A 26,158-nucleotide genomic window follows, 5' to 3' on the forward strand; every position below is an offset into this window, starting at 1 on the left:
CCACTACTTTGATTTGTCTATTTCTCATTTGCTTTTGAAGAGTAATGCTTTTATCTAATCAGCAGTTGAATTTTTGATGCAGATGTATTCAGCTCCAATTTCTATATAGGTTCCTTATAGCGTGTAAGCACTGGAGGTTTTCTTGCGCAGTGGCTCTTCAGGACTTCAGTACTTGATTTTATAATAAGGCGAGACAGGTTGATTATCAGCCTGTAAATCTTTGCAATGCTCCTGATGGCAGGTGACAAGAACAGGAGAGTTTCCTGGTCAGCCACACTGGAGAAGACAATGCAAATCACTGCGGTGCTTTTCCCAGCATCAACACAGACCAATCTATAGAAGCCCATGGTACCAGTGCTTTTTTTCGGGTGTGGTACCTGAAGGAGGAGGATGGATGGTGTGTAAAGGAAACCTGGTTTGTACACATCCCAATCGTTACCACGCAGACCAGTCACAGTCTTCAGATCCTAAGCGCACTTGTTTTTACCTCAAACTGAACGAGGTTCGCAGTCAGCAACCAAGTGCCTGGAGAGAAAATGACATTTCAAAGCTTTGTTGTCAATGTTGCTGTCAGCTGCAGAGTTTAGTCGCTCTTTTTATGAGAAGATCTAAGCCCTGTAAACATGTCAGGCAGTCTATATATAGGGAGAGCGGCAAGTCAAGTATGTGAGAGCCCACAAGAGTGGCTATGGAAAAGCTTTGAACCCTGTTTCACATATCCTTTATGTTGTGAGCAGGAAATGTTTATCTCAATCATTACCTTTTTCAGCTGATTGGTATTTGAATTCTTGAACGCCTATGCTTACCTTGTGTGCATCTATCCTGTTAATGCCACTCAAGATTTTAAAGATGTTCCCCTGCTGGCTCAGTTTCTTATTACCAAAGAAAATAAACATTGACAGCAAATCTCATCTTTTTTGTTTTGAAAAAAATTATCTGATAATGTCGTTAAAGAAACAAACATGGATTTGGAATCCCACTAAAACGGCAGTTGCCTAACTTAAATAAGCCCATTCAACCCTTTCCTTTGCTCTCTCTGACTGCGGCTTTAAGCCATTATTAATCATCACATGACAAAGAGAGTTACAGATTGCATCAACTTTAGCCATTGTTGAGATCAGGGCAGACATTCACAGTTATATTGAGCTTAATTTGGTAAAACGGGTAAGCTCCAGTCCCTCTGACATTTAAAATGTAGCAACCTGACAAAACCATTAGTAGCTTAGGGCTACTAACTACTATGGATTACAAACCTTGCATTATACGAACACAACTTTTGAGTTATGTTTCACATTTTATTACAGTACTTGATACCTGCTCTATTTGCTCCAAAACTATACTTCCAAAAATACTGAGCCCACAGTAAGAAGGAACCTAATGCTCGTTATCTTTACTGAGCCCCTGCCGTCTCAATTTTGTCTTTGGCTGTAACATGGCAGGTCAGGTAACTGTTGATCTGAGGAGGGTGATATCTGTGACAGGTTGGAGGGAGGAACTGTAGGTCGCTGAGACTGATTGACAGTTGCTTTCTCCATATATTTCAAAACTGCGAGAGCTTCAGAACCCGCAGCGAGAGACATAGCGTCGGGGTGCCGATAATGTTGATCAATCTGTAGATAAAGGATCGCCAGTGTTTGTATGAGTGAGTGTAAAAGGTGAAGCTTTTGTGTATCGCGAAGACTGAGAAATAACTTGAAGAATCTCAACTCTTCGAAGAAAAGGAAAAGCAGGATAAAGATCAAAAGATGTTGAGTTACAGGTAAGTGACACTCTCCCTAGTTTGGGATATTTTGATTTTGCAAAGTTAAATAAACATTACTTAACCTTTGGTGCTCATGTTTTTTTAAAAACTTTTACAGTGACCAAGTGATGCCCAATAATGCAGTTTTACATTTGGTATTGGTGTGCTAAGGTTACCATTTTGGAACAGCACAAATGAATAGCATTGGGTGCTCGTGCAATAGTTGAAGGGAAGACGCCTGTATATGTGCACACAGAACTTTGCTTAACATTCACCAACTTTAATGTTGCGAAAGAGCTACTTTGTTGTATTATTATAAGCTGTTTAAAGAGGATTCATTGGGCCCACTGACTTGCTTTTAAGGTTTAAGCTTCAAAAGCCACTAGCTACAGTTATGCTGTAAGCTGGTGTGAAACCAAAATGCAAAACTACACCCTTGAGGAAACATGCCAAGCCAATGTATGTTCACTAAAATTAAAGTGCTCATCACGATTGCATTATAACCATTGCTTTAAATGTTTTGAAAAACACAATTAGCTGCTGGTTTTAAAGATGAAACTATAATTCCAGCAAATGTTTATTTTATTGTAAAGCGTCTTAAATCACTCCAGACTTTTAAGTTGAGTGCAACAAATAGATGTTCTTTAATGGGGGTAAACTTACAACAAATATTTAATTACAAGTCATTTGTATACAATCACATTTCACACAGATGCATTTGTCGAGCAACCTTTTAACATTGCCCAAAAACCTTGTGGTCAGATCCACTAGTTGGTGTGGGATTGCGTCCTGCAGAGCATATGGCAAAGTGGCACAGTGGTTAGCACCACTGCCTCATGGCACCAGGAATCTGGGTTCAATTCCAGCCTTGGGTGACCATGTGGAGTTTGCATGTACTCCCTAAGTCTGCATGAGTTTCCTCCGTGTGCTCCGGTTTACTCCCACAGTCCAAAGATGTGCAGGTTAGGTGAATTGACCGTGCTAAATTGCCCCATAGTGTCCAAAGCTGTGTGGGTTAGAGTTGGGGAGTGTGTTGAGGTAGGGTGCTCATGGTAGGGTCAGTGCAGACCTGATGGGTCGAATGGCCTCCTTCTGCACTGTAGGGATTCTAAGTCTAAGTTTAAAAAAAATAAATTTAGAGTTCCAAATTCATTTTTTCCAATTAAGGGGCAATTTAGCGTGGCCAAATCACCTACCCTACACATCTTTGGGTTGTGGGGCGAAACCCACGCAAACACGGGGAGAATGTGCAAACTCCACACGGACACTGACCCAGAACCAGGATCAAACCTGGGACCTCGGTGCCATGAGGCAGCAGTGCTAACCACTGCGCCAGTGGGCTGCCGGTCGAAGTCTAAATTCTAAGAGCAGGATGCTTGATTTTTGTGTCTTCTCCCGGTCAGACCACGGCAGGAGCGACTCAAGGGCAGAGAAATTTTAAATCAGTCCGAGTTTCTATTCCCAATCACTACCCAGTGACTCGCTCATCAAGTCTGCAAATGCACAGATGGGAATAAGCATCACATCCAGCTTGTTTGTGATGCTCATCTCAGACAAACAACTTGCCCACATAAAAAAATAAGCATGGTTTGCGCTTACATAGCCCAGTTTGTCACCTCAGAATGTTTCAAAGTGCTTAAAAATGAAATATTTTTGAAATGTAGTCACTGTTGTAATTATAGAATTTACAGTGCAGAAGGAGGCCATTCGGCCCATCGAGTCTGCACCGGCTCTTGGAAAGAGCACCATACCCAAGGTCAACACCTCCACCCTATCCCCATAACCCAGTAACCCCACCCAACACTAAGGGCAATTTTGGACACTAAGGGCAATTCATCATGGCCAATCCACCTAACCTGCACATCTTTGGACTGTGGGAGGAAACTGGAGCACCCGGAGGAAACCCACGCACACACGGAGAGGATGTGCAGACTCCGCACAGACAGTGACCCAAGCCGGAATTGAACCTGGGACCCTGGAGCTGTGAAGCAATTGTGCTTTCCACAATGCTACCGTGCTGCCCCTAATGTAGGATACACAACAGCCATTCTGTTCACAGCAAGCACCCACAAATGCAACGATGACCAGATAATCCATTTTAGTGATGTTAGATAAGGGATAAATAGCCAGGGCACTGTGGAGAACTCCTCCGCTCTTCTTTGATAGTGTCTTCACATCCACCTGAGAGGGGTTGGTTTAATGCTTCATTCAATAGACAGCATCCGTTCAATTAATTTGCGGAGCACCCACTCCAACAGGCAGTGTCATGGGCAACATCCATCTTTGATATGGGTAGTGACAGATGTATCTGTCTTGGAAATGGTGATATTTTAATTTCAGACAGTGCAAAAATTTGATGTGATGCCAAGATACCAAAATTATTTTTACACAGATTTTGACAATGCCTGTATTGTCCAGAAATTGAAAATTAAACATTGAAAATAGAAGCAGGAGGAGGCTAATCGGGCCTTCAAGCCTGCTCTGCCATTCATGCTGATCATGGCTGATCATCAAGTTCAATACCCTGATCCCGTCTTTCCTCCATATCCCTTGATCCTTTTAGCCCCAAGAGTTATATCTAATTATTTCTTGAAATTAGATAACGTTTTAGCCTCAACTACTTTCAGTGGTAGCGAATTCCACAGATTCACCACTCTCTGGGTGAAGAGGTTTCTCCTCACCTCAGTCCTTAAAGTTTTATTCCTTCTCCTCAAACTATGATCCCTGGTTCTGGACTTCCCACCATCGGGAACATTCTTTTTGCATCTACCCTGTATAATCCTGTTAGAATTTTGTAAGTTTCTATGAGATCCCCTCTCACACTTCTAAACTCCAGTGACTATAATCCTAACTGACTTGAGTCTCCTAATATGACAGTCCCGCCATCCCTGGAATCCTTTGCTGCACTCCCTCCATAGTGAGAACATCCTTCCACCGATATGCTCACCAAAACTGCACACAATTCTCCACGGGTTGGATTCTCCACACCCCGACGCCAAAATCGAGGTGGAGAATCCATTTCGGGGCACAAAATCGGGACCGGCGCCAGTTCCCCGATTCTCCGGGTCCCGAAAAGCGGCACATCACTTACCTGCGGCCTTGCTGGAGGCCCGCCCTGCCATTTTATGCCCGCGACCGGCCGATGTCCCGCCGGTGTGGATCTAACATGGTCCTGTTGGTTGGGATACCAGCGCGGCGGCAGCGGACTCAGTCAGGGTCAAGGTGCCCGGCCGATCGGGGGGGGGGGGGGGGGGGGTCTATTTTTTAGGGTCCAGTCCCGCTGTCCGAGTCCACCATGGAGCACGGCGTGGCCGCTGGAGGCCGCCGCTGTGGGCATGCGCAGTCTCCGACCTGGCAGTGCGGGGGCCCGAATCTGCAGCAAAAGCTGCTAGATTTACCCAGGCTCCTGCTAGCCCCTTCCAGGGCTGGGAATATGTGGCCCTTTCATGTCAGTTTCTCTGGCATAAAAGTCCACAGTTTTTACGACGGCGTGGGGGACATAGTCCCAAAAACAGAGAATCCAGCGTGTGGATGCCCTGCAGTAAAACATCTCTATTCCTATACACAAATCCTCTTGCTATGAAGGCCAACTACCACTTCTCTTCTTTGCTGCCTGTTGCGCCCTTACTTTCAGTAACTGATGCACCAGGACACCAAGGTCTCGCTGCGTATCCACCTCTTTCACTTTGCACCCATTCAAATAATAATCTGCTCTCCTCTTTTTGCTACTGAAGCATGAAGCAGTAGCATTCTGAAAGGGCCAGGCATCCTGACCAGGGATAAGTTAAGTTTATGGAACTTTCTTGATTGGAGAAAGTGATTGCCCAGGGATGGGAGAAATAGTGGTGATGCCTCGGGATTTGCAACATGGAGATGGAACAGAGGCTGCGGAGAAAGCAGGCTCCCCATGATGTCCTTTACCAGCTTGGAGTCAGGCTCCTCTATGCTTCATCACAGTGACAGGATGCTGCCTGGTGAGCCAGCCAATAGACAGGGCGGCACGGTGGTGCAGTGATTAGCATGCTGCCTACGGCGTTGAGGAACCGGGTTCGATCTCGGCTCCTGGTCACTGTCTGTGTGGAGATTGAACATTCTCCCTGTGTCTGCGTGGGTTTTACCCCCGCGGCCCAAAAAGATGTGCAGGGTAGGTGGATTAGCCACGCTAAATTGCCCCTTACTGGGAAAAAAATAATTGGGTACTCTAAATTTAAAAATAAAAGAACCAGGCAATAGACTGAGTGTCTTGGTGTGCATGCCCATTTAGTGCTGTCCTGCAAAGTGCCCCTTTGAGGTATTCATCTGAGTCCTCTGCAACAGCATTTGCCACTTCGCCCTCCATTGAATTGGCAAACAAATCACCCCATTATCCTGGCATGCTTGCCACCCACTTTCTCCCAGTGAGACACCACATGCAGATCGGATCTCTATATTCCCCACTCTATATGTGCAGCCCCACACCTGAGCTGGTGGCTGTGGGGTTCAGTGTGAATGGCAGTGTTTCTTCACTGCTGTTCAGCTGCTGCTCTCTCTCCTCCGCTTTCTTGGGCTCCTGTGGCTGGGCGGGTGAAAGCGCATTGCTGTCTGGGGTGTCAAGTTGGAGTGAGGGAAAAGGGATTGAGGTGGAAAGCAGGAGATCCATGGTGACACCAGCAGCTTGCTCATTATGCCACCAACAGAATGAGGGAGAGCTGGGTGTTGAGAAAGGGCATAAAGCAGGAAGATGCCATCATCATCAATGTTCTGAGTAATGTTGAATGCCACAGGCCATGTCGCAGCCAGCATCATGATGCAGAGAACCAACCTCTCTGTACGGTTCAGGAGATGCTGGAGTCCCCGTCCCCAGCTGGCACTACTCCCTTCCACCATTTTCTGGGGGAGATGGGGCACAATGTCAGTAATTGTGTTGCACTGTGTTCGGATGACATGCCTGTCATAGCTTACTAACTGGGGGCATGTGTAGAAAGTGAGGTGGTTATGAGAATGGTGGCATTAGTTGGTGTGTGAGGGCAAGGTGAGCTATTTGGTTGTTAGGCATGAGTTTGAGTGCCAGAAAGGACAGATGGGGTGAGGTGCATTGAGCAGTATGAGAGTCAGTGGTCCGGTGAGTGGGAGTTACATGTGAAAATGCATTTCCTGTCATTGACCACCTCGGTGAGGCCATTCAACCTCTTCTTGCATGGCTGGCCCATTCCCAGGTCCAGATTCCTGGCCACTTGCTCCTGCTCCTTAGAGTCTCCTGGCCTACTGCGGGATCATGACATCTTTCCTCCTGCCCACCTGCACCACTCCATCATCACACCTGTCAGTCTGGATCTCTGTGTATTCCCTGGTCTTCACTTTACAATAATTTCCATTACAGCAATCTTATTTTCCCCTTGACTTTAAGGGGCACCATGCCTTTAAAAAAATAGCTAGCTGCCCTTATCACGTGATCTGCAAACTGATGTACCATCAATTCGACTCAAGACACATTTAGGATCTGAACTGTGGCTTTAATCTGCTAGTTGTTAGCCCGGTGGTCGACTACAGAGAATGGCCGACCGCCGGGAACTCCGGGTACTTATACCCCGCCTCGGAGGCAGGGCCTACTTGCCTCTCGACCAATTGGAGAGCAGTCAAAGGACTAGTCCCAACCAATCGGACAAGAGGCACATGACCAGCCAGAGCCAATGGGAAGCCAGTGCCCTGCACCAATGGCAGTGCTCATATCCATACCACCACATTCACCCCTTGTGGAGAAAGAAGGGGGGGGTAAGTGGGAGAGGGGGGGGGGTCTGAGGACTGGTGGTATGAGCAGCGAAAATCGATAGGGGTGAGCTGCCCACTGGCTCGTGGCAAAACAATACTACTACTACTAATAACAACAGAATAACACAAAAATGTAATAAAAGTCCCATGGCCGCAACAGATGGACACGATCAGCCTGTCGGGTGCCCGTGGTGTTCTGGAGGATTGTCGCAGTGGAACCGGTGACGTCGGGCCGATGGTCGTCCTTGCCGCCGGGAGCGTCGGTCGTAGATGTGTCTTCGTACCCCGGGCCGGTGGTGGAGACGCTGTAATTGGGGAAGAGGGGGCATGTGCGCTGGGTCGTGGGGGCAAGGGGGGCACTGGGGGGAATTGGGGTTGGGGGGGAGGTGCTGGTGCAGGGGAAGAAGGCCGCACGCCGGCGGGTGCCAGGTCCCGAAGCGAGACCGTATCCTGCCGACCGTCGGGATACTCCACGTAAGCATATTGCCGGTTGGCGTGGAGTAACTGGACTCGCTCAACCAACGGGTCGGACTTGTGCACCCGCACATGCTTCCGGAGCAAGATGGCCCCGGGGGTGGCCAGCCAGGTCAGATCCTGAGGACGACTTCCTGGGGAAAACAAGAAGACGTCCATGAGGTGTTTGATTAGTGGTGGAACAGAGGAGAGGCCGGATTGAATGCAGGGCGTCGGGAATGACTTCTTGCCAACGGGGAATAGGGAGATCTCTGGACCGTAGGGCCAGCAGGATGGTCTTCCAAATGGTGCCATTCTCCCTCTCGACCTGACCGTTACCCCGGGGGTTATAACTGGTCGTCCTGCTGGAGGCGATGCCCCTGCTGAGCAGGAACTGACGCAGTTCGTCACTCATAAAGGAGGACCCCCGGTCGCTGTGGATATACGCAGGGTAACCAAACAGGGAGAAGATGGATAGGAGGGCTTTTATTTTTTTTTATATAAATAATTTTTATTGAAACTTTTTACAGAAAATATAACAACAAACAATGAAAAGCAACAATAAAACACCATAATAACTGTAACACCCCCAAGACCGTATCAACGCATGTATCTCACCCCCCCCCCCCACCCCCCCCCCAAACCCAGTAAACAAGAGAACTTAAAAATAAATTAAAATTAAATAAACATAGTCAACCCCCCCCCCCCCCCCCCCCCCCCCGGGTTGCTGCTGCTGCTGACCCAGTACCCTATCGCTGAGCCAGAAAGTCGAAGAAAGGTTGCCACCGCCTAAAGAACCCTTGTACCGACCCCCTCAGGGCAAATTTGACCTTCTCCAGCCTGATAAATCCCGCCATGTCATTGATCCAGGTCTCCACGCTTGGGGGTCTCGCATCCTTCCACTGTAGCAAGATCCTCCGCCGGGCTACTAGGGACGCAAAGGCCAGCACACCGGCCTCTTTCGCCTCCTGCACTCCCGGCTCCACCCCAATCCCAAAAATCGCGAGTCCCCAGCCTGGCTTGACCCTGGATCCCACCACCCTCGACACCGTCTCCGCCACCCCCTTCCAGAATTTCTCCAGTGCCGGGCATGCCCAGAACATATGGGCATGGTTTGCTGGACTCCCCGAACACCTGACACACCTTTCTTCGCCCCCAAAGAACCTACTCATCCTAGACCCGGACATGTGGGCCCGGTGCAGCACCTTGAATTGGATGAGGCTAAGCCGCGCAGATGAGGAGGAAGAGTTAACCCTCTCCAGGGCATCAGCCCATGTCCCATCTTCGATCTGTTAGCCCAGTTCCCCCTCCCACTTAGCTTTTAGCTCCTCTCCTGACGCCTCCTCCACCTCCTGCATTACCTTGTAGATATCAGATATCTTCCCATCCCCGGCCCAGACCCCCGAAAGCACCCTGTCACTCACCCCCCTCGCAGGAAGCAAAGGGAATCCCTCCACCTGCCGCCTAGCAAATGCCTTTACCTGCAGATACCTGAACATGTTTCCCGGGGGGGGGGGGGCCCAAATTTCTCCTCCAACTCCCCCAGGCTCGCAAACCTCCCATCAATGAACAGGTCCCTCAGCTGTCTGATGCCCGCTCTGTGCCAACCCTGGAACCCCCCATCAATGTTCCCCGGGACGAACCGATGATTCCCCCTTAACGGAGCCTCCATCAAGCCCCCCACTTCCCCCCTATGTCGCCTCCACTGCCCCCAAATCTTGAGGGTAGCCGCCACCACCGGACTCGTGGTATACCTCGTAGGAGGGAGCGGCCACGGCGCTGTTACCAGGGCCCCCAGGCTTGTGCCTCCACAGGACGCCCTCTCCATCCGTTTCCATGCTGCCCCCTCCCCCTCCATTATCCACTTGCGCACCATCGACACATTGGCCGCCCAATAATACCCCGAGAGATTTGGTAATGCCAGCCCCCCACCATCTCTACCCCGCTCCAGGAAGACCCTCTTCACCCTCGGGGTCCCATGCGCCCAAACAAAGCTCATGATGCTGCTAGTCACCCTCCTAACAAAGGCCCTAGGGATAAAGATGGACAAACACTGAAAAAGGAACAAGAACCTTGGGAGAACCGTCATTTTGACGGACTGCACTCTACCCGCCAGCGACAGCGGCACCATGTCCCACCTTTTGAATTCCTCCTCCATCTGCTCCACAAGCCTGGTAAAATTAAGCTTATGGAGAGTCCCCCAACTCCTGGCCACCTGCACCCCCAGGTATCTGAAACTCTTCACTGCCCTCTTAAATGGGAGCCTCCCAATACCCTCCTCCTGATCACCCAGGTGCACTACAAATACCTCGCTCTTGCCCAGATTCAACTTATAGCCCGAGAAGCTCCCAAAACTCAGTCAACAGCTCCATCACCCCCGGCATTCCCCCTTCTGGGTCCGCCACGTACAACAACAGGTCGTCCGCATACAGCGATACCCTATGTTCCTCCCCACCCTGCACCAGGCCCCTCCACCTCCCGACTCCCTCAGCGCCAAAGCCAGAGGTTCTATCGCCAGTGCAAAAAGCAAGGGGGACAGGGGGCACCCCTGCCTGGTCCCACGGTAGAGCCTGAAGTACTCTGATCTCCTTCCATTGGTAACTACACTCGCCATCGGGGCCTCGTAGAGCAACCTCACCCATTTGATGAACCCCTCCCCAAATCCGAACCGCTCCAGCACCTCCCACAGGTACCCCCACTCAACTCTATCAAACGCCTTCTCTGCATCCAGCGCCACCACTATCTCCGCCTCCCCCTCCACCGCCGGCATCATAATAACATTTAACAATCTCCGCACATTCGTGTTAAGCTGTCTTCCCTTGACAAATCCTGTCTGATCCTCGTGTATCACCCCTGGCATACAGTCCTCCATCCTGGTGGCCTGGATCTTCGCCAGCAACTGAGCGTCAACATTGAGGAGCGAGATTGGCCTGTATGATCCACACTGCAAGGGGTCCTTATCCCGCTTCAGGATCAGAGAGATCAGTGCCCGCGACATCGCCGGGGGCAAAGTCCCCCCCTCCCATGCCTCATTGAAGGCTCGCACCAACAGGGGGCCCACCAGATCCGCATACGTTTTATAAAATTCCACCGGGAACCCATCCGACCCCGGCGCCTTACCTGACTGCATTTGACCAATCCCCCTAACTAGCTCCTCCAACTCTATCGGCGCCCCCAGCCCCTCCACCAGCTCCTCCTGCACCTTTGGGAAGCGTAGCCTGTTCATGAAGCTCTCCAACCCCCCCCCCCCCCCCCCCCCCTACCGGTGGCTCCGACCGGTACAGTTCCTCGTAAAAGTCCCTAAAGACCCCGTTCACCTCTGCCCCCTTCTGCACCACATTCCCACCCTTATCCGTCACTCCACCAATTTCCCTGGCCGCATCTCACCTGCGGAGCTGTTGCGCCAACATCCTGCTCGCCTTCTCCCCATACTCATATACCACGCCTTGTGCCCTCCTCCACTGTGTCTCCGCCTTTCTGGTGGTCAGCAAGTCGAACTTGGCCTGCAAACTACGCCGTTCCCCCAGCAACCCCTCCTCCGGGGCCTCCGCGTACCTCCTATTCACATCCAGGAGCTCCCCCACCAGTCTCGCCCTCTCCCTCCTTTCCCCATGGGCCCGGATGGAGCTCAGCTCCCCCCGGATCACTGCTTTCAGAGCCTCCCAGACCATCCCCACCCGGACCTCCCCCGTGTCGTTGGTCTCAAGATACCCCTCAATACTTTCCCGGACCCTCCTACACACCTCCTCATCAGCCAGCATCCCCACATCCAGGCGCCAGAGCGGGCACTGGTCCCGCGCCTCCCCCATCTCCAGATCGACCCAGTGCGGAGCATGGTCTGAAATTGCTATGGCCGAATACTCTGCATCCTGCACCTTCGGGATCAATCCCCTGCTCAGGACGAAAAAATATATTCGGGAATAAACCCTATGGACATGAGAGAAAAAGGAATTCTCCCGCGCCCTCGGCCTCCCAAACCTCCCGGGATCCACCCCTCCCATCTGGTCCATAAACCCCTTCAGCAGCTTGGCCGCCGCCGGCCTCCTACCCGTCCTTGAACTGGACCGGTCCAGTGGGGGATCTAGCACCGTGTTAAAGTCTTCCCCCATAAGAACATAAGAACTAGGAGCAGGAGTAGGCCATCTGGCCCCTCGAGCCTGCTCCGCCATTCAATTAGATCATGGCTGATCTTTTGTGGACTCAGCTCCACTTTCCGGCCCGAACACCATAACCCTTAATCCCTTTATTCTTCAAAAAACTATCTATCTTTACCTTAAAAACATGTAATGAAGGAGCCTCAACTGCTTCACTGAGCAAGGAATTCCATAGATTCACAACCCTTTGGGTGAAGAAGTTCCTCCTAAACTCAGTCCTAAATCTACTTCCCCTTATTTTGAGGCTATGTCCCCTAGTTCTGCTGTCACCCGCCAGTGGAAACAACCTGCCCGCATCTATCCTATCTATTCCCTTCATAATTTTAAATGTTTCTATAAGATCCCCCCTCATCCTTCTAAATTCCAACGAGTACAGTCCCAGTCTACTCAACCTCAACCTTTCAGAGCCTCCCAGACTCGAAGTAATGGTGCCGGTCCTTGTATGTCACCCACAGGTGCGCAGGCTGCAGCATTCCAAACCTGACCTGCTTGGCATGCAGCACCGCCTTCGTCCGGTTAAACCCGGCCCGCCGCTTAGCCACCTCCACACTCCAGTCCTGGTAGATTCGCACTACCGAATTCTCCCACTTGCTGCTCCTCTCTTTCTTGGCCCAGCGCAGCACACACTCCCGGTCACTGAATCGATGGAACCACACCAGAACCGCCCGCGGGGGTTCATTCGTCTTGGGCCTCCTGGCCATCACTCTGTGCGCTCCCTCAAGGTCCGGGGCAAATGAAAGGATCCCGCTCCCATCAACGAGTTCAGCATCGTGGCCATATAGGACGGAAGATCCGATCCCTCCAGCCCCTCCGCCAGGCCCAGAATCCTCAAATTTTTTCGCCTCGTGCGAAAGTCCAGCTCCTCCAAGCGGTCTTGCCACTTTTTGTGAAGTGCCTCGTGCAACTCCACCTTCCCCACGAGGACCACGGCCTCCTCCTCCCGCTCAGCGGCCTGCCGCTGCAACTCCTCAATGGCCGCCCCCTGGGCTGTCTGGGTCTCAAGCAGCTTGTTGGTAGTCGCATTCAGGGAGTCCAGCAACTCAGCCTTCAGCTCCGCAAAACAGCGCAGAAGAGCAGCTTGCTGCTCCTGCGCCCACTTCCACCAGTCCTCGGGTGCTCCGCCGGCCGCCATTTTGTCCTCCTTCCCCCGCTTTTTCTGGGGAGCTGCTGCAGCCTTTTCCTTTGCCCCACTCCGGGTACGCACCATATATTTCGGGGAATGTTCCTCCAAACACAATCCCCCGCCGGGAATCGTCGAAACAGCGCCATTTAGGGCCCTAAAACAGGCCCGAAAGTCCTTTAATAGCGGGAGCTGCCGAACGTGCGGCTTAGCTCCGCTTCACCGCAACCGGAAGTGATAGGAGGGCCTTTATGACGGTTGTTGTGGTCATGTCAGAACAGGGAATTGTGAAAGGGAATTGAGAGTATTCATCGATAACACTCAAGAAATAAGTGTTACGGTTGTTGGAGGGGAGGGGACCCTTGAAGTCTATACTGAGACATTCAAAGGGGCGGGATGCCTTGATCAGATGCGCTCATTCGGGGCGGTACAAGTGCGGTTTGCACTCGGCACAGACGTGGCAGTCCCTAGTGACGTTCCTGACTTCCTCGACGGAGTAGGGCAGTCTTAATAAAATGGTAGAAACGGGTGACCCCTGGATGGCAGAGGTCCGTGTGGAGGGAGCGGAGGCACTCAATCTGTGCGCTGGCGCAGGTACCGCGGGATAGGGCATCGGAAGTCTCATTGAGCTTCCCAGGACGATACAAGATATCGTAGTTGTACGTGGACAACTCGATCCGCCACCGCAAGATCTTGTCGTTCTTGATCTTGCCCCTCTGTGTATTGTCGAACATAAAAGAGGGTTCGTGAAAAGAAGGCCACGGGTCTGCCCGCTTGGTTCAGGGTGGCTGCCAGAGCTACATCAGACGCGTCACTCTCGACCTGGAAGGGGAGGGACTCGTCGATAGCACGCATCGTGGCCTTTGCAATATCCGCTTTGATGCGGCTAAAGGCCTGGCGGGCCTCCATCGACAGGGGAAAGGAGGTGGACTGGATGATGGGGCAGGCTTTTTTGGCGTAGAACATAGAACATAGAACATTACAGCGCAGTACGGGCCCTTCTTTTCACGAACCCTCCACGCTTCCGAAATCCGCCATTCCTCGGTGGAAAAGGAGGCACAGGCCATAATCGAAGATGTGCGATACTGGAGGCACTATCTGGCCGGCAGGAGGTTTACTCTCCTCACAGACCAACGGTCAGTAGCTTTTATGTTCGACAATGCACAGAGGGGCAAGATCAAGAACGACAAGATCTTGCGGTGGCGGATCGAGTTGTCCATGTACAACCACGTACAACTACCTGTGAAACCATCTGAAGCCTATCTGACCTACACTATTCCATTTTCATCCATATGTCTATCCAGTGACCACTTAAATGCCCTTAAAGTTGGCGAGTCTACTACTGTTACAGGCAGGGCGTTCCACACCCCTACTACTCTCTGAGTAAAGAAACTGCCTCTGACATCTGTCCTATATCTACCACCCCTCAATTTAAAGCTGTGTCCCCTTGTGTTGGTCATCCCCATCCGAGGAAAAAGACTCTCACTGTCCACCCTATCTAACCCTCTGACTATCTTATATGTCTCTATTAAGTCACCTCTCAGCCTTCTCCTCTCTAACGAAAACAACCTCAAGTCCCTGAGCCTTTCCTCGTAAGACCTTCCCTCCATACCAGGCAACATCCTAGTAAATCTCCTCTGAACCCTTTCCAAAGTTTCCACATCCTTCCTATAATGTGGTGACCAGAATTGCACGCAGTACTCCAGGAGCGGCCGCACCAGAGTTATGTACAGCTGCAGCATGACCTTGTGGCTCCGAAACTCAATCCCCCTACTGATAAAGGTTAGCACACCATATGCCTTCTTAACAGCCCTATTAACCTGGGTGGCAACTTTCAGGGATTTATGTACCTGGATGCCGAGATCTCTCTGTCATCTACACTACCAAGAATCTTGCCATTAGTACTCTGCATTCCTGTTACTCCTTCCAAAGTGAACCACCTCACACTTTTCCGCATTAAGCTCCATCTGCCACCTCTCAGCCAAGCTCTGCAGCTTATCTATGTCTCTCTGTATCCTATAACATCCTTCAGCACTATCCACAACTCCACCGACCTTCGTGTCATCTGCAAACTTACTAACACATCCTTTTACACCCTCTTCCAGGTCATTTATAAAAATGACAAACAGCAGTGGCCCCAAAACAGATCCTTGCAGTACACCACTAGTAACTGAACTCCAGGATGAACATTTGCCATCAACCACCACCCTATGTCTTCTTTCAGCTAGCCAATTACCTATCCAAACCGCTAAATCACCTTCAATCCCATACTTCTTTATTTTCTGCAATAGCCTATCGTGGGGAACCTTATCAAACGCCTTACTGAAATCCATATACACCACATCAACCGCTTTACCCTCATCCACCTGTTTGGTCACCTTCTCAAAAAACTCAATAAGGTTTGTGAGGCATGACCTACCCTTCACAAAACCGTGTTGACTATCGCTAATCAACTTGTTCTTTTCAAGATGATTATAAACCCTTTCTCTTATAACCTTTTCCAACATTTTACCCACAACCGAAATAAGGCTCACAGGTCTATAATTACCAGGGTTGTCTCTACTCCCCTTCTTGAACAAGGGGACAACATTTGCTATCCTCCAGTCTTCCGGCACTATTCCTGTTGACAAAGACAACATAAAGATCAAGGACAAAGGCTCTGCAATCTCCTCCCTGGCTTCCCAGAGAATCCTAGGATAAATCCCATCTGGCCCAGGGGACTTATCAATTTTGACATTTTCCAAAATTGCTAACACCTCCTCCTTTTGAACCTCAATTCCATCTAGCCTGGTCGACTGAACCTGAGTGTTCTCCTCGACAACATTGTCTTTCTCCAGTGTAAACACTGACGAAAAATATCCTTTTAACGCTTCCCCTATCTCTTCTGATTCCACACACAACTTTCCACTACTATCCTTGATTGGCCCTAATCTTACTCTAGTCATTCTTTTGTTCCTGATATACCTATAGAAAGCCTTAGGGTTTTCCTTGATCCTATCCGCCAATGACTTTTCGTGTCCTCTCCTCGCTCTTCTTAACTCTCCCTTTAGGTCCTTCCTGGCTAACTTGTAACTCTCAAGTGCCCTAACTGAGCCTTCATGTCTCATCCTAACATAAGCCTTCTTCTTCCTCTTGACAAGTGCTTCAACTTCCTTAGTAAACCACGGTTCCCTTGCTCGACAACTTCCTCCCTGCCTGACAGGTACATACTTATCAAGGACACGCAGTAGCTGTTCCTTGAAAAAGCTCCACATTTCGATTGTACCCATCCCCTGCAGTTTCCTTCTCCATCCTATACATCCTAAATCTTGCCAAATAGCATCATAATTGCCTTTCCCCCAGCTATAATTCTTGCCTTGCGGTATATACCTATCCCTGCCCATCGCTAAAGTAAACATAACCGAAATATGATCACTATCCCCAAAGTGCTCACCTACATCTAAATCTAACACCTGGCCGGGTTCATTACCCAAATCCAATGTGGCCTCGCCCCTTGTTGGCCTGTCTACATACTGTGTCAGAAAACCCTCCTGCACACACTGCACAAAAACTGACCCATCTATAGTACTCGAACTATAGTATTTCCAGTCAATATTTAGAAAGTTAAAATCCCCCATAACAACTACCCCGTTACTCTCGCTCCTGTCGAGAATCATCTTTGCAATCCTTTCCTCTACATCTCTGGAACTATTTGGAGGTCTATAGCCAACTCCCAACAGGGTGACCTTTCCTCTCCTGTTCCTAACCTCGGCCCATACTACCTCAGTAGACGAGTCCTCAAACGTCCTTTCTACCGCCGTAATACTTTCCTTGATTAACAATGCCACACCCCCCCCTCTTTCACCATCTTCTCTGTTCTTACAGAAACATCTAAATCCTGGAACCTGCAACAACCATTCCTGTCCCTGCTCTACCCATGTCTCCGAAATCACCACAACAGCGAGACCCACTGGGCGTAATAGGAGAAGAGGCCCAGGCAGCGTTTGAGGGATTTGAGGGAGTTGGGGAGGGGAAGTTCCATCAGGGGGCGCATGCGTTCGGGATCGGGGCTTATCACTCCGTTACGCACTACGTAGCCAAGGATGGCTAGACGGTCGGAGCTAAACACGCACTTATCCTTATTGTAAGTTAAATTAAGGAGTTTTGCGGTTCAAAGGAATTTTTGGAGGTTGATGTCGTGGTCCTACTGGTCGTGGCCGCAGATGGTGACGTTATCGAGATACGGGAAGGTGGCCTGTAAACCGTGCTTGTCGACCATTCGGTCCATCTCCCGTTGGAAGACCGAGACTCCATTTGTGACACCGAATGGAACCCTGAGGAAGTGGTAGAGGCGTCCATCTGCCTCGAACGCGGTGTACTTGCGGTCACTCGCGCGAATAGGGAGCTGGTGGTAGGCGGACTTAAGGTCCACCGTGGAGAAGACTTTGTACTTCGCGATCCTGTTAACCAGGTCGGAAATACGGGGGAGAGGATACGCGTCCAGCTGCGTAAACCTGTTGATGGTCTGACTGTAATCGATGACCATCTGGTTTTTCTCCCCAGTCCGAACTACCAGCACTTGGGCTCGCCAGGGACTGTTGCTGCCCTCGATGACCCCTTCCTTAAGGAGCCTCTGGACTTCGGACTCGATGAAGGTCCGGTCCTGGGCACTGTATCGTCTGCTCCGAGTGGCGACAAGTTTACAATCTGGGGTGAGATTAGCAAACAAGGAAGGGGGGTCCACTTTGAGGGACGCGAGGCTGCAAAGAGTAAGAGGAGGAATAGGGCTGCCGAATTGAAAAGTCAAGCTCTGCAGGTTGCACTGGAAGTCCAGGCCCAAGAGTGCCGGAGCGCATAGACGGGGAGAATGAGGAGTTTGAAATTTTTGAAAACCCTCCCCTGGATTGTGAGGTTCGCTGTGCAGCACCCGGTGATTTGGACGGAATGCGAACCTGAGGCTAATTTAATTTTATGTTTAACTGGGTGGATGGGGAGCGCGCAGCGTCTTACCGTGTCGGGGTGGACGAAACTTTCCGTGCTCCTGGAGTCCAGCAGGCACCTTGTTTTGTGTCCGTTGAGCTGCACCGTCGTTGTAGTCTTGGCGAGCAAGCGTGTTGCGACTGGTCGAGTCTGATGGAAGCCAGTTGTGGTGAGAGTTCCAGATCCTCTTCAGTGGCCGAGTAGTCGCTTGCAGGGCCTTCCGAGTTGGCCCAAGATGGCGGCGCCCAGGACCCGTACGTGGAGCCGGGGCCCCAAGATGGCGGCGCCCATAGCCCGCACATGGCATCCGGGGTCCAAGATGGCGGCACCCGTGGGAGCCTCATGGCGGCTGGGGGCAGTGTCAGCGGCATCCGCGAGCCGGTCGGGGCAGCTGGGGGTGCGAGTCGGGAGGACCGTGGGACCGCTGCGGGAGCCGAGAGGCGGGCCGGAGAGGTTGGTGCGCAGCATGGGGCCCTGGTGGGGGGCGATCCGCGGTCGTTGCGTGGGACAGCAGCGACCGACTTGGTCTGGCAGACCACCGCGTAATGGCCCTTCTTCCTGCAGCTCTTACACAGAGCGGAGCGGGTCGGGCAGCGCGGGCGGGGGTGCTTTGAGAGGCCACAGAAATAGCAACGGGGCCCCGCTAGTTTGTCGGAGCAACCCACGGCGCAGGCTTTGGGGGGGGGGTCGGGGTCCACGGAGGATGGGGGTGGCGCGTGCCATGAAGTCCAGGGGGTTGCTACGCGGCCTGGGGCGTATGCGCGGGCGTTCAGGTCAGCAACCTCCAGGGAAGTTGCAAGAGTCCGTGCCTCAGCTAGGCTGAGGGTGCTCTTCTCTAGCAATCGTTGGCGGATAGAAGGAGACTGCATGCCAGCAACGTAAGCGTCTCTGATTAGAAGTTCTATGTGCTCCATCGCCGAAACTTGGAGACATGCGCGAGGGCCTGATAAAACTCGTCGAGGGACTCACCAGGGAACTGTTGTCTGGTCGTCAGGAGATGCCGTGCGTATACTTTGTTGACCGGCTGGAGAAAGTGTCCTTTGAGAATCTCCATGGCCGCATCATAATCGCCTTTGTAGCATGCGGGCTGGTACGGAGGCAGTCAGGCTTGATGCGAAGCTCCATTCCAAAATTCTAGCAGATTAAATTGATGTACCATCAATTCGACTCAAGACACAATTAGGATCTGAACTGTGGCTTTAATCTGCTAGTTGTTAGCCCGGTGGTCAACTACAGAGAATGGCCGACCGCCGGGAACTCTGGGTACTTATACCCTGCCTCAGAGGTGGGGCCTACTTGCCTCTCGACCAATTGGAGAGCAGTCACATGACTAGTCCCAACCAATCGGACGAGAGGCACATGACCAGCCAGAGTCAATGGGAAGCCAGTGCTCTGCACCAATGGCAGTGCCCATATCCATACCACCACACAAACAATGCAATCAACATCTCCTACCAGGTGTCGAGCTCACCGGCAGCATTGAGAAAAGACCAGAACTGCAGGTGAAAATAAAAGCATTGGAATTACGCAGATGAAGTGTGTAGACTAATTTTATGTCTTAGCCACTGGAACGTGAGAGGGACAGGAACACTGTGAACTGCAGCCCTCATGTATGGCAGAATTGGTGTTTTATTTCTAATCCAACATTTCGAAAGATACCACACTAAGATATCAGCCTAAATCTTGTGCTCCAGTCATTGGATAAGCAGGTGATGAAGAGGTCACAAGTGCACAGTATTCAGGCAAAGCCATGACACATAGATTGGGTGCCCTGTAATTGCCCAGGACATCTAGAAATTGGCATTAGGTCCATTGTGTGTACAATGTGCAAACATCAGGGCCCTCTATGGAATTGGTTACTGATTGGCTGAAGTTTGCAAGTTGTGGACAGTTTACTCAGGCAAAAAGCACAATGGATCTCAAACTGTTTGAAGGTTGAAGGACCCTTTTCTAGCAGATTAATAACCACAGCCTCCCCAATCTAAATTCTAATATTACGTAATACTTACAATATGAAATATATGTTTTTAATAATACTTTTACGAAAACAGGTATTTACTTCCATGCTGTTCTCAATGTTCCATCATATGTGCTCCCTTTCTGCATGTGACAACCAGCTCACTTTACACTGCACATGTGAGAGTCACATTCGTCTCCCATCTCCCAGCTTACACTCGCACACTGCCTGGAAGGAATGATGCCAGTTACTGACCTGAAGGTCGGAGGAGGGGCAGGTGTGCCGTTAAACCTGTGAACTGCTCAAGTCACTGCCCACCTGGCTGTTGATCTCCTCCCCTCACCCCCTCTGGATCCACCGTCGATCCTGTGCCAATGTCTCTGCCAGCTACTTGGTTATCTTCTTCAGTCTTTTTTAAAATAAATTTAGAGTAGCCAATTAATTTTTTCCAATTAAGGGGCAATTTAGCATGGTCAATCCACCTACCCTGCACATCTTTGGGTTGTGGGGGCGAAATCCACGCAAACACGGGGAGAATGTGCAAACTCCACACGGACAGTGACCCAGAGCCGGATCGAACCTGGGACCTCGGCGCCGTGAGGCAGCAGGGCAAACCCACTGCGCTACCATGCTGCCCATCTTCTTCAGTCATAACCAGATGGTGCAAGATGGTCTATTGCACATGATCACCTTACATATTGATTTCGGTGTGACAGCTTGTCACTTGTGCCTGAAGTTGAGCATAAAGAAATTTCGAGGCTTTTCTGTTACTTATTAAGTTAGGAATGGGCAAATTTAACTTACTCGCACTGTATTGATTTCGCTTATGTATGAATTTATTTCTTGTAATCAAATTCATATTAGCAGTTTAGCTTTAAGTACAGAATGTGGCAGGCTGGCGTTTATCCATATATTGAATCAATTAGAAATACACAATGAGGCCATGGGGCATGGACTCAAAATGTACACAGGGCCAATTTTCAAGGTAAAAATTACACTCCACCCTAGGTCTACAATTTGTATGGTAATCATTTGAGGACCAATCTCAGTTGTCCCTTAAGGTTACCAGAGGAGCACAAGTGACATATCTGCAGTACATTATAAAGCAATAATTAAGATCACCAAGTCCACTTACATGTTTTTTTCCAATAATCATAATAATATTGTGGTGATTGTCCCTTTAAGGGCAACACAGCAGAACAAGGGTCACCTGCCCTGGGTGACCAATCAGGACTCAGAGTGGAGAATCGCCCCAGTGGGGAGGATGTCCCCTAGGCAGAGGTATTTTAGAACTAGCTGCAAATATTCTGCTACTCTTGAAGATCACTAAATAAATTCCTTTTTGGGCTGGATTTTTCGGCCATGCCTGCCACAAGGTCACCATGAACGGGACGGGGACCACGTTAAAGTCCGTTGACCTTGGACGGGAATTTCCGGTCACCGGGCGGGTGTGGCTGAAACATCCCGCCCTTTGTTCACGAATGAAGTCTCTGAGAGTGCATCTTTGCAATATTGTTTATTTCCTTGTTCCTGTCTCTCTCTCTTAGACTGAGAATCACATGAGAGACTAGGGACGGAATTCTCCGCAAGGCCCGACGCCGTTGTGAAATCCAGAGAGGTTCACGACGGCATCAGAAGCCTCTCCCGGCCCCCTATTCTCCCCTCCCCAGGGGGATAGGAGGGCCGTACCGGGAAACTCGGCGGCCGGGCCTTGTCCCTGGCTTCAAGGCCTGGCGCGCCAAGAATGACGCCGCGGCGGAGCCTAATGACATCAGCCGCGCATGTGCGGCTTGGACAGCTCAAACCCGCGCATGCGCGGTTGCCGTCTTTCCCCTCAGCCGCCCCGCAAGACGTGGTGGCTTGATCTTGCGGGGCGGCGGAGGGGAAAGAGTGCGTCCCCTTGAGACGCCGGCCCGACGATCGGTGGGCACCGATTGAGCACGGTCGTGGTGCTCGATCCCCGATCCGCCCCCCCCCTAGGCCCCACACTTACCTGGCGGCCATGTTCATGACGGCAGTGACCAGGTGTGGTTGCCGCCGTCGTGAAAAGGTCAGAAACGGCAGGCCGCTTGGCCCATCCGGGTCGGAGAATCGCAGGCCGCCGTGAAAATCGGCAGCCCGCGTTTCTCCGAGCGGCATGTCAGAAAATCGGACACGCCATTTTGGGGGGGGTGGGAGAATAGCGGGAGGTGCGGGAGCGGACCTCCCGCTATTCTCCCACCCATTGTGGTTGCGGAGAATCGCGGCCTAGATTGGTGCCATTTTGGTCGTAAGCTATCATTTGTATTTTATCGATTTTAACCTCATTAGTATTAACAGACAAAAATGTTTGATTTCTTTTAGACTGAATCTTCACCACATAATCTGGGGGAGCCTCATTCTTCAGCTGCTGGTTGTTTATGTGAATATCCTTCCAGCCTCCAACATCAGCTTGCGGACCTTCATCGGTTGTGCTGTAAGAGAGTTTACATTCCTGGCCAAGAAACCTGGCTGTAAAGGGTTACGAATCAGCACAGATGCCTGCTGGGGACGATGTGAGACCTGGGAGGTGAGCCAGGGAACATTTTGCTCATAAACCCAATTTGTTTTACTCAGCTGGAGACAAATGTAAAACTGAATAAAGATGTGAACTCTTCTCCACAATGTCCTTGATGCGCCATTGCATTTTCTAAAAACTAGAAATAGGTTTTAAAAAAAATGAATACAATATTAACACAATATTTAACATGTTTGGCACCACTGATGTAAATTTACGTCATGGCAGATCCTGTGAAAATAGACGTGAGAGGTATTATTTTATAAACACTGCAATAATGCTTGAAATGAGAGGTTTTCAACAATCGATCATTTGTGATGTTATTACAGCTGCCAGCAGCTGCTCTAACATTTCACAAACTTTACTTTAATATGCAATACATGATATAAATAATAACCAGCACTATTATTTCAATCTGAACAAAGTCATAACTTTATTTTTATTGACGGTGATTATGAAAGCAACCTCATAAAACGCCGCTTTAAAAAAATGTTTTTAAAGTAGCGAGGGACTCGGTTTTCAGAGGAATTGGGGTGATCTTGTACATGATGTGCAGAAAGTTAACATGCAAGCACAGCGAGCAATGAAGAAGGCAAATAATATGTTACCTTCATTACTAGGGTGTTGGAGTACAAGAATAAGGAAGTCTTATTGCAGTTGTTGAGGATTTTGGTGAGGCTTCACCTGTGCATTGTGTACAGTTTGGGCTTCCTCTTCTAACGATGGAGACACTTGCCTCAGAGAGGGTAGAGCAGAAGTTCACCAGGACAAGAAGCTTGTCAAGCCTGGGAGAGATCGAGTTGAATATGTTCTCTGAGTTTAGACAAATGAGAGGTGATCTCTTTGAAGTGTGTAACATTCTTACAGGGCTTCACAGGGTCGATGCTGCTATTTACGCTGGCTAGAAAATTTACAACCGGCAGCTCATAGCTCATCTATTAGGATTGTGATGAGATGGGCAGCACGGTGGCACAGTGGGTTAGCCCTGCTGCCTCACGGCGCCGAGGTCCCAGGTTCGATCCCGGCTCAGGGTCACTGTCCGTTTGGAGTTTGCACATTCTCCCCGTGTTTGTGCGGGCTTCGCTTCCACAACCCAAAGATGTGCAGGCTAGGTGGATTGGCCATGCTAAATTGGAAAAAAACGGGTACTCTAAATTTTAAAGAAAAGCCATGATGTGGAGATGCTGGCGTTGGACTGGGGTGAGCAGAGTAAGAATTCAGCACTGAATTCACCTGAGGAAGGAGCAGTGCTCCGAAAGCTAGTGTTTGAAGCAAACATGTTGTACTTTAACCTGGTGTTGTATGACTTCTTACTTTAAAAAAAAGGATTGCAATAAGGAGACGTTTCTTCATTCAGAGGGTTGTGAATCTTTGGAATTCTCTATCATACAGGATTTTGGAGGCTCAGTCACTCAGCATATTGATGACTCAAGATTAATTTGTAGGCATTCAGCAAACCTTGGGATGTAACGATGGGACAGGGAAGTGGACTTGATACAGAAGCTTAGCTGTGACTTCAATGAACAAGACACAATTGTGAGGGGAGGTGTAGCCGCCGGCTTCCATTTATCACCTTCTTATGTACAGCTGATTTCCACCACATGTAAAATGCATGAAATGACTGCAGCTCACATTAGAACATGAGATTATGGGGAACAAGAAAAGGGCATTTAGTATCTGCCTCTCACCAAATCACTAAATCCACCTCCCTCCAGGCGTGGAATGGTTTGTTTCTCCAGGCACATCATCTACTTCACTGGCTTTCTTTGATGACTTTCAATTCCCAAGTGATAGCTGTGAGTGAAAAATCACAATCTGTTTTCCTTTCTTGCTTGTAATCTTTCTCATTGCAATAAAAATCACTTTCTCCTCCGTAACAATACCCATACTTAAAACCATCATGACTAAATTCTGCAGGTATCTTTTTCAGTTTACTAATCATCACCAACAGCACTGGCATGTGTATGAATTGGGGAAATGAGTTATAACCCAGCTGGTATTAGCAATATTCCGAGTATATCAATGAATTTTTCACCCCTTATAGATGGATTTGTTGACCTTAGCAACAAAAAGCAGACCAAACAGCTTCAGGGAGAAGGGGTTTTAATGTTAGTTTGCCTTTGTTTTGAATAAGTGCATCCGGACAGTACATTGTTCCTCCTCCTTGTCCCCAGAATTATTTTGTAAGTGCTGTTCTATGCTTTTGCTCACAGAAACCGGTTCTCGACCCTCCGTATATCGACGGCCACCATCGAGTCTGTACCTATAACGAAACCAGGTTCATCACAGTGAAACTACCCAATTGTCGGCCGGGGACTGATCCATACTACACCTACCCTGTGGCAGTTCGATGTGACTGTGGCGTCTGCTCAACTGCAACTACAGAGTGTGAGACTCTATAACACTCCGCCACCTTTACTCGCAGCTCAAAAGCAAACTTCACAGAAAATAGCCATTTGTTTGAAGTATTCTGATTTATTAAAAGCTGAAATCATATATATCCTTAATTAACCTTACATAGTGATACTTTTTCCCATGGGAAGATGTAAGATTGTTTTATTGGAAGCAAAAGAAAAATATTTGAAAATTATATGGGCACCAGTTCAAAAAAATTGCAAAGATCTATTTTGAAAAGTATCCATTATTTTTAGCATTTTGTAATGAACACAGTAGAAAGAGAAAACACAGAAACAGGCCAGTTACCCAATTACATCTACACTTAGATAAAAGATAGAAAATGCTGAAAATATGCAGTTGAGAAAACATCATGGGGATTACGGTTGGTCAGTAACTGAACTGGAATAGTCACGTTAATACTGTGGCTACCAGGGCAGGTCAAAGGCTAGCAATCCTATGGAGACTAACTCACCTCCTGACCCCCCAAAGCCTGTCCACCATCTATGAGGGACAAGTCAGGAGTGGAATGGAATACTCTCCACTTGCCTGGATGATTGCAGCTCTAACAATGCTCAAGAAGCTCAACACCACAGTTGTTAGCATTGCTGCCTATGGCGCTGAGGACCCGGGTTTGAATCCCGGCCCTGGGTCACTGTCTGTGTGGAGTTTACACATTCTCCCCATGTCTGCGTGGGTTCATCCCCACAACCCAAAGATGTGCAGGGTAGGTGGGTTGGCCACGCTAATTTGCCCCTTAATTGGAAAAAAACATAATGGCGTATTCTAAATTTATGAAAAAAAAGAAGCTCGACACCATCCAGGGCAAAGCAGCCCGCTTGATTGCTCCCCCTTCCACAAACATTTGAACCCTTCCACCACTGACGAACAGTGGCAGCCGTGTGTACCATCTATAAGATGCACTGCAGTAACTCACCAAGCTTTCGTAGGCTACACCTCACAAACCCACAACCACTACCATCTGGAAGGATAAGCAGGTACTTGGAAAAGCCACCAGCTGGAGGTTCCCCTCCAAGTCACTCACCACCCTGACTTGGAAATATATTGCTGTTCCTTCACTGTCACTGGGGCAACA

At 49.6% G+C, this 26,158-nt stretch overlaps 1 protein-coding gene across 1 annotated transcript; it reads left to right on the forward strand.

Moving 5' to 3' along the window:
- The first annotated feature begins 1,745 nt into the window (after positions 1 to 1,745).
- Positions 1,746 to 25,171, forward strand: gphb5 (glycoprotein hormone subunit beta 5). Its single transcript, XM_038786870.1, has 3 exons — positions 1,746 to 1,759; positions 22,476 to 22,680; positions 24,882 to 25,171. Exons 1-3 carry the CDS (start codon positions 1,746 to 1,748, stop codon positions 25,068 to 25,070), a joined length of 408 nt encoding a protein of 135 aa, XP_038642798.1. The 3' UTR covers positions 25,071 to 25,171.
- The last annotated feature ends 987 nt before the right edge of the window (positions 25,172 to 26,158 follow it).

This window comes from Scyliorhinus canicula, chromosome 2 (genome assembly GCF_902713615.1).
Source record: "Scyliorhinus canicula chromosome 2, sScyCan1.1, whole genome shotgun sequence".
NCBI classification, from domain to species: Eukaryota; Metazoa; Chordata; class Chondrichthyes; order Carcharhiniformes; family Scyliorhinidae; genus Scyliorhinus; species Scyliorhinus canicula.

Bases quoted from the DNA above. Each gene is read 5' to 3' on its own strand.
- gphb5 (XM_038786870.1), top strand. The intron at 22,681-24,881 runs GTGAGCCAGGGA...TTTTGCTCACAG, and splicing joins GACGATGTGAGACCTGGGAG to AAACCGGTTCTCGACCCTCC.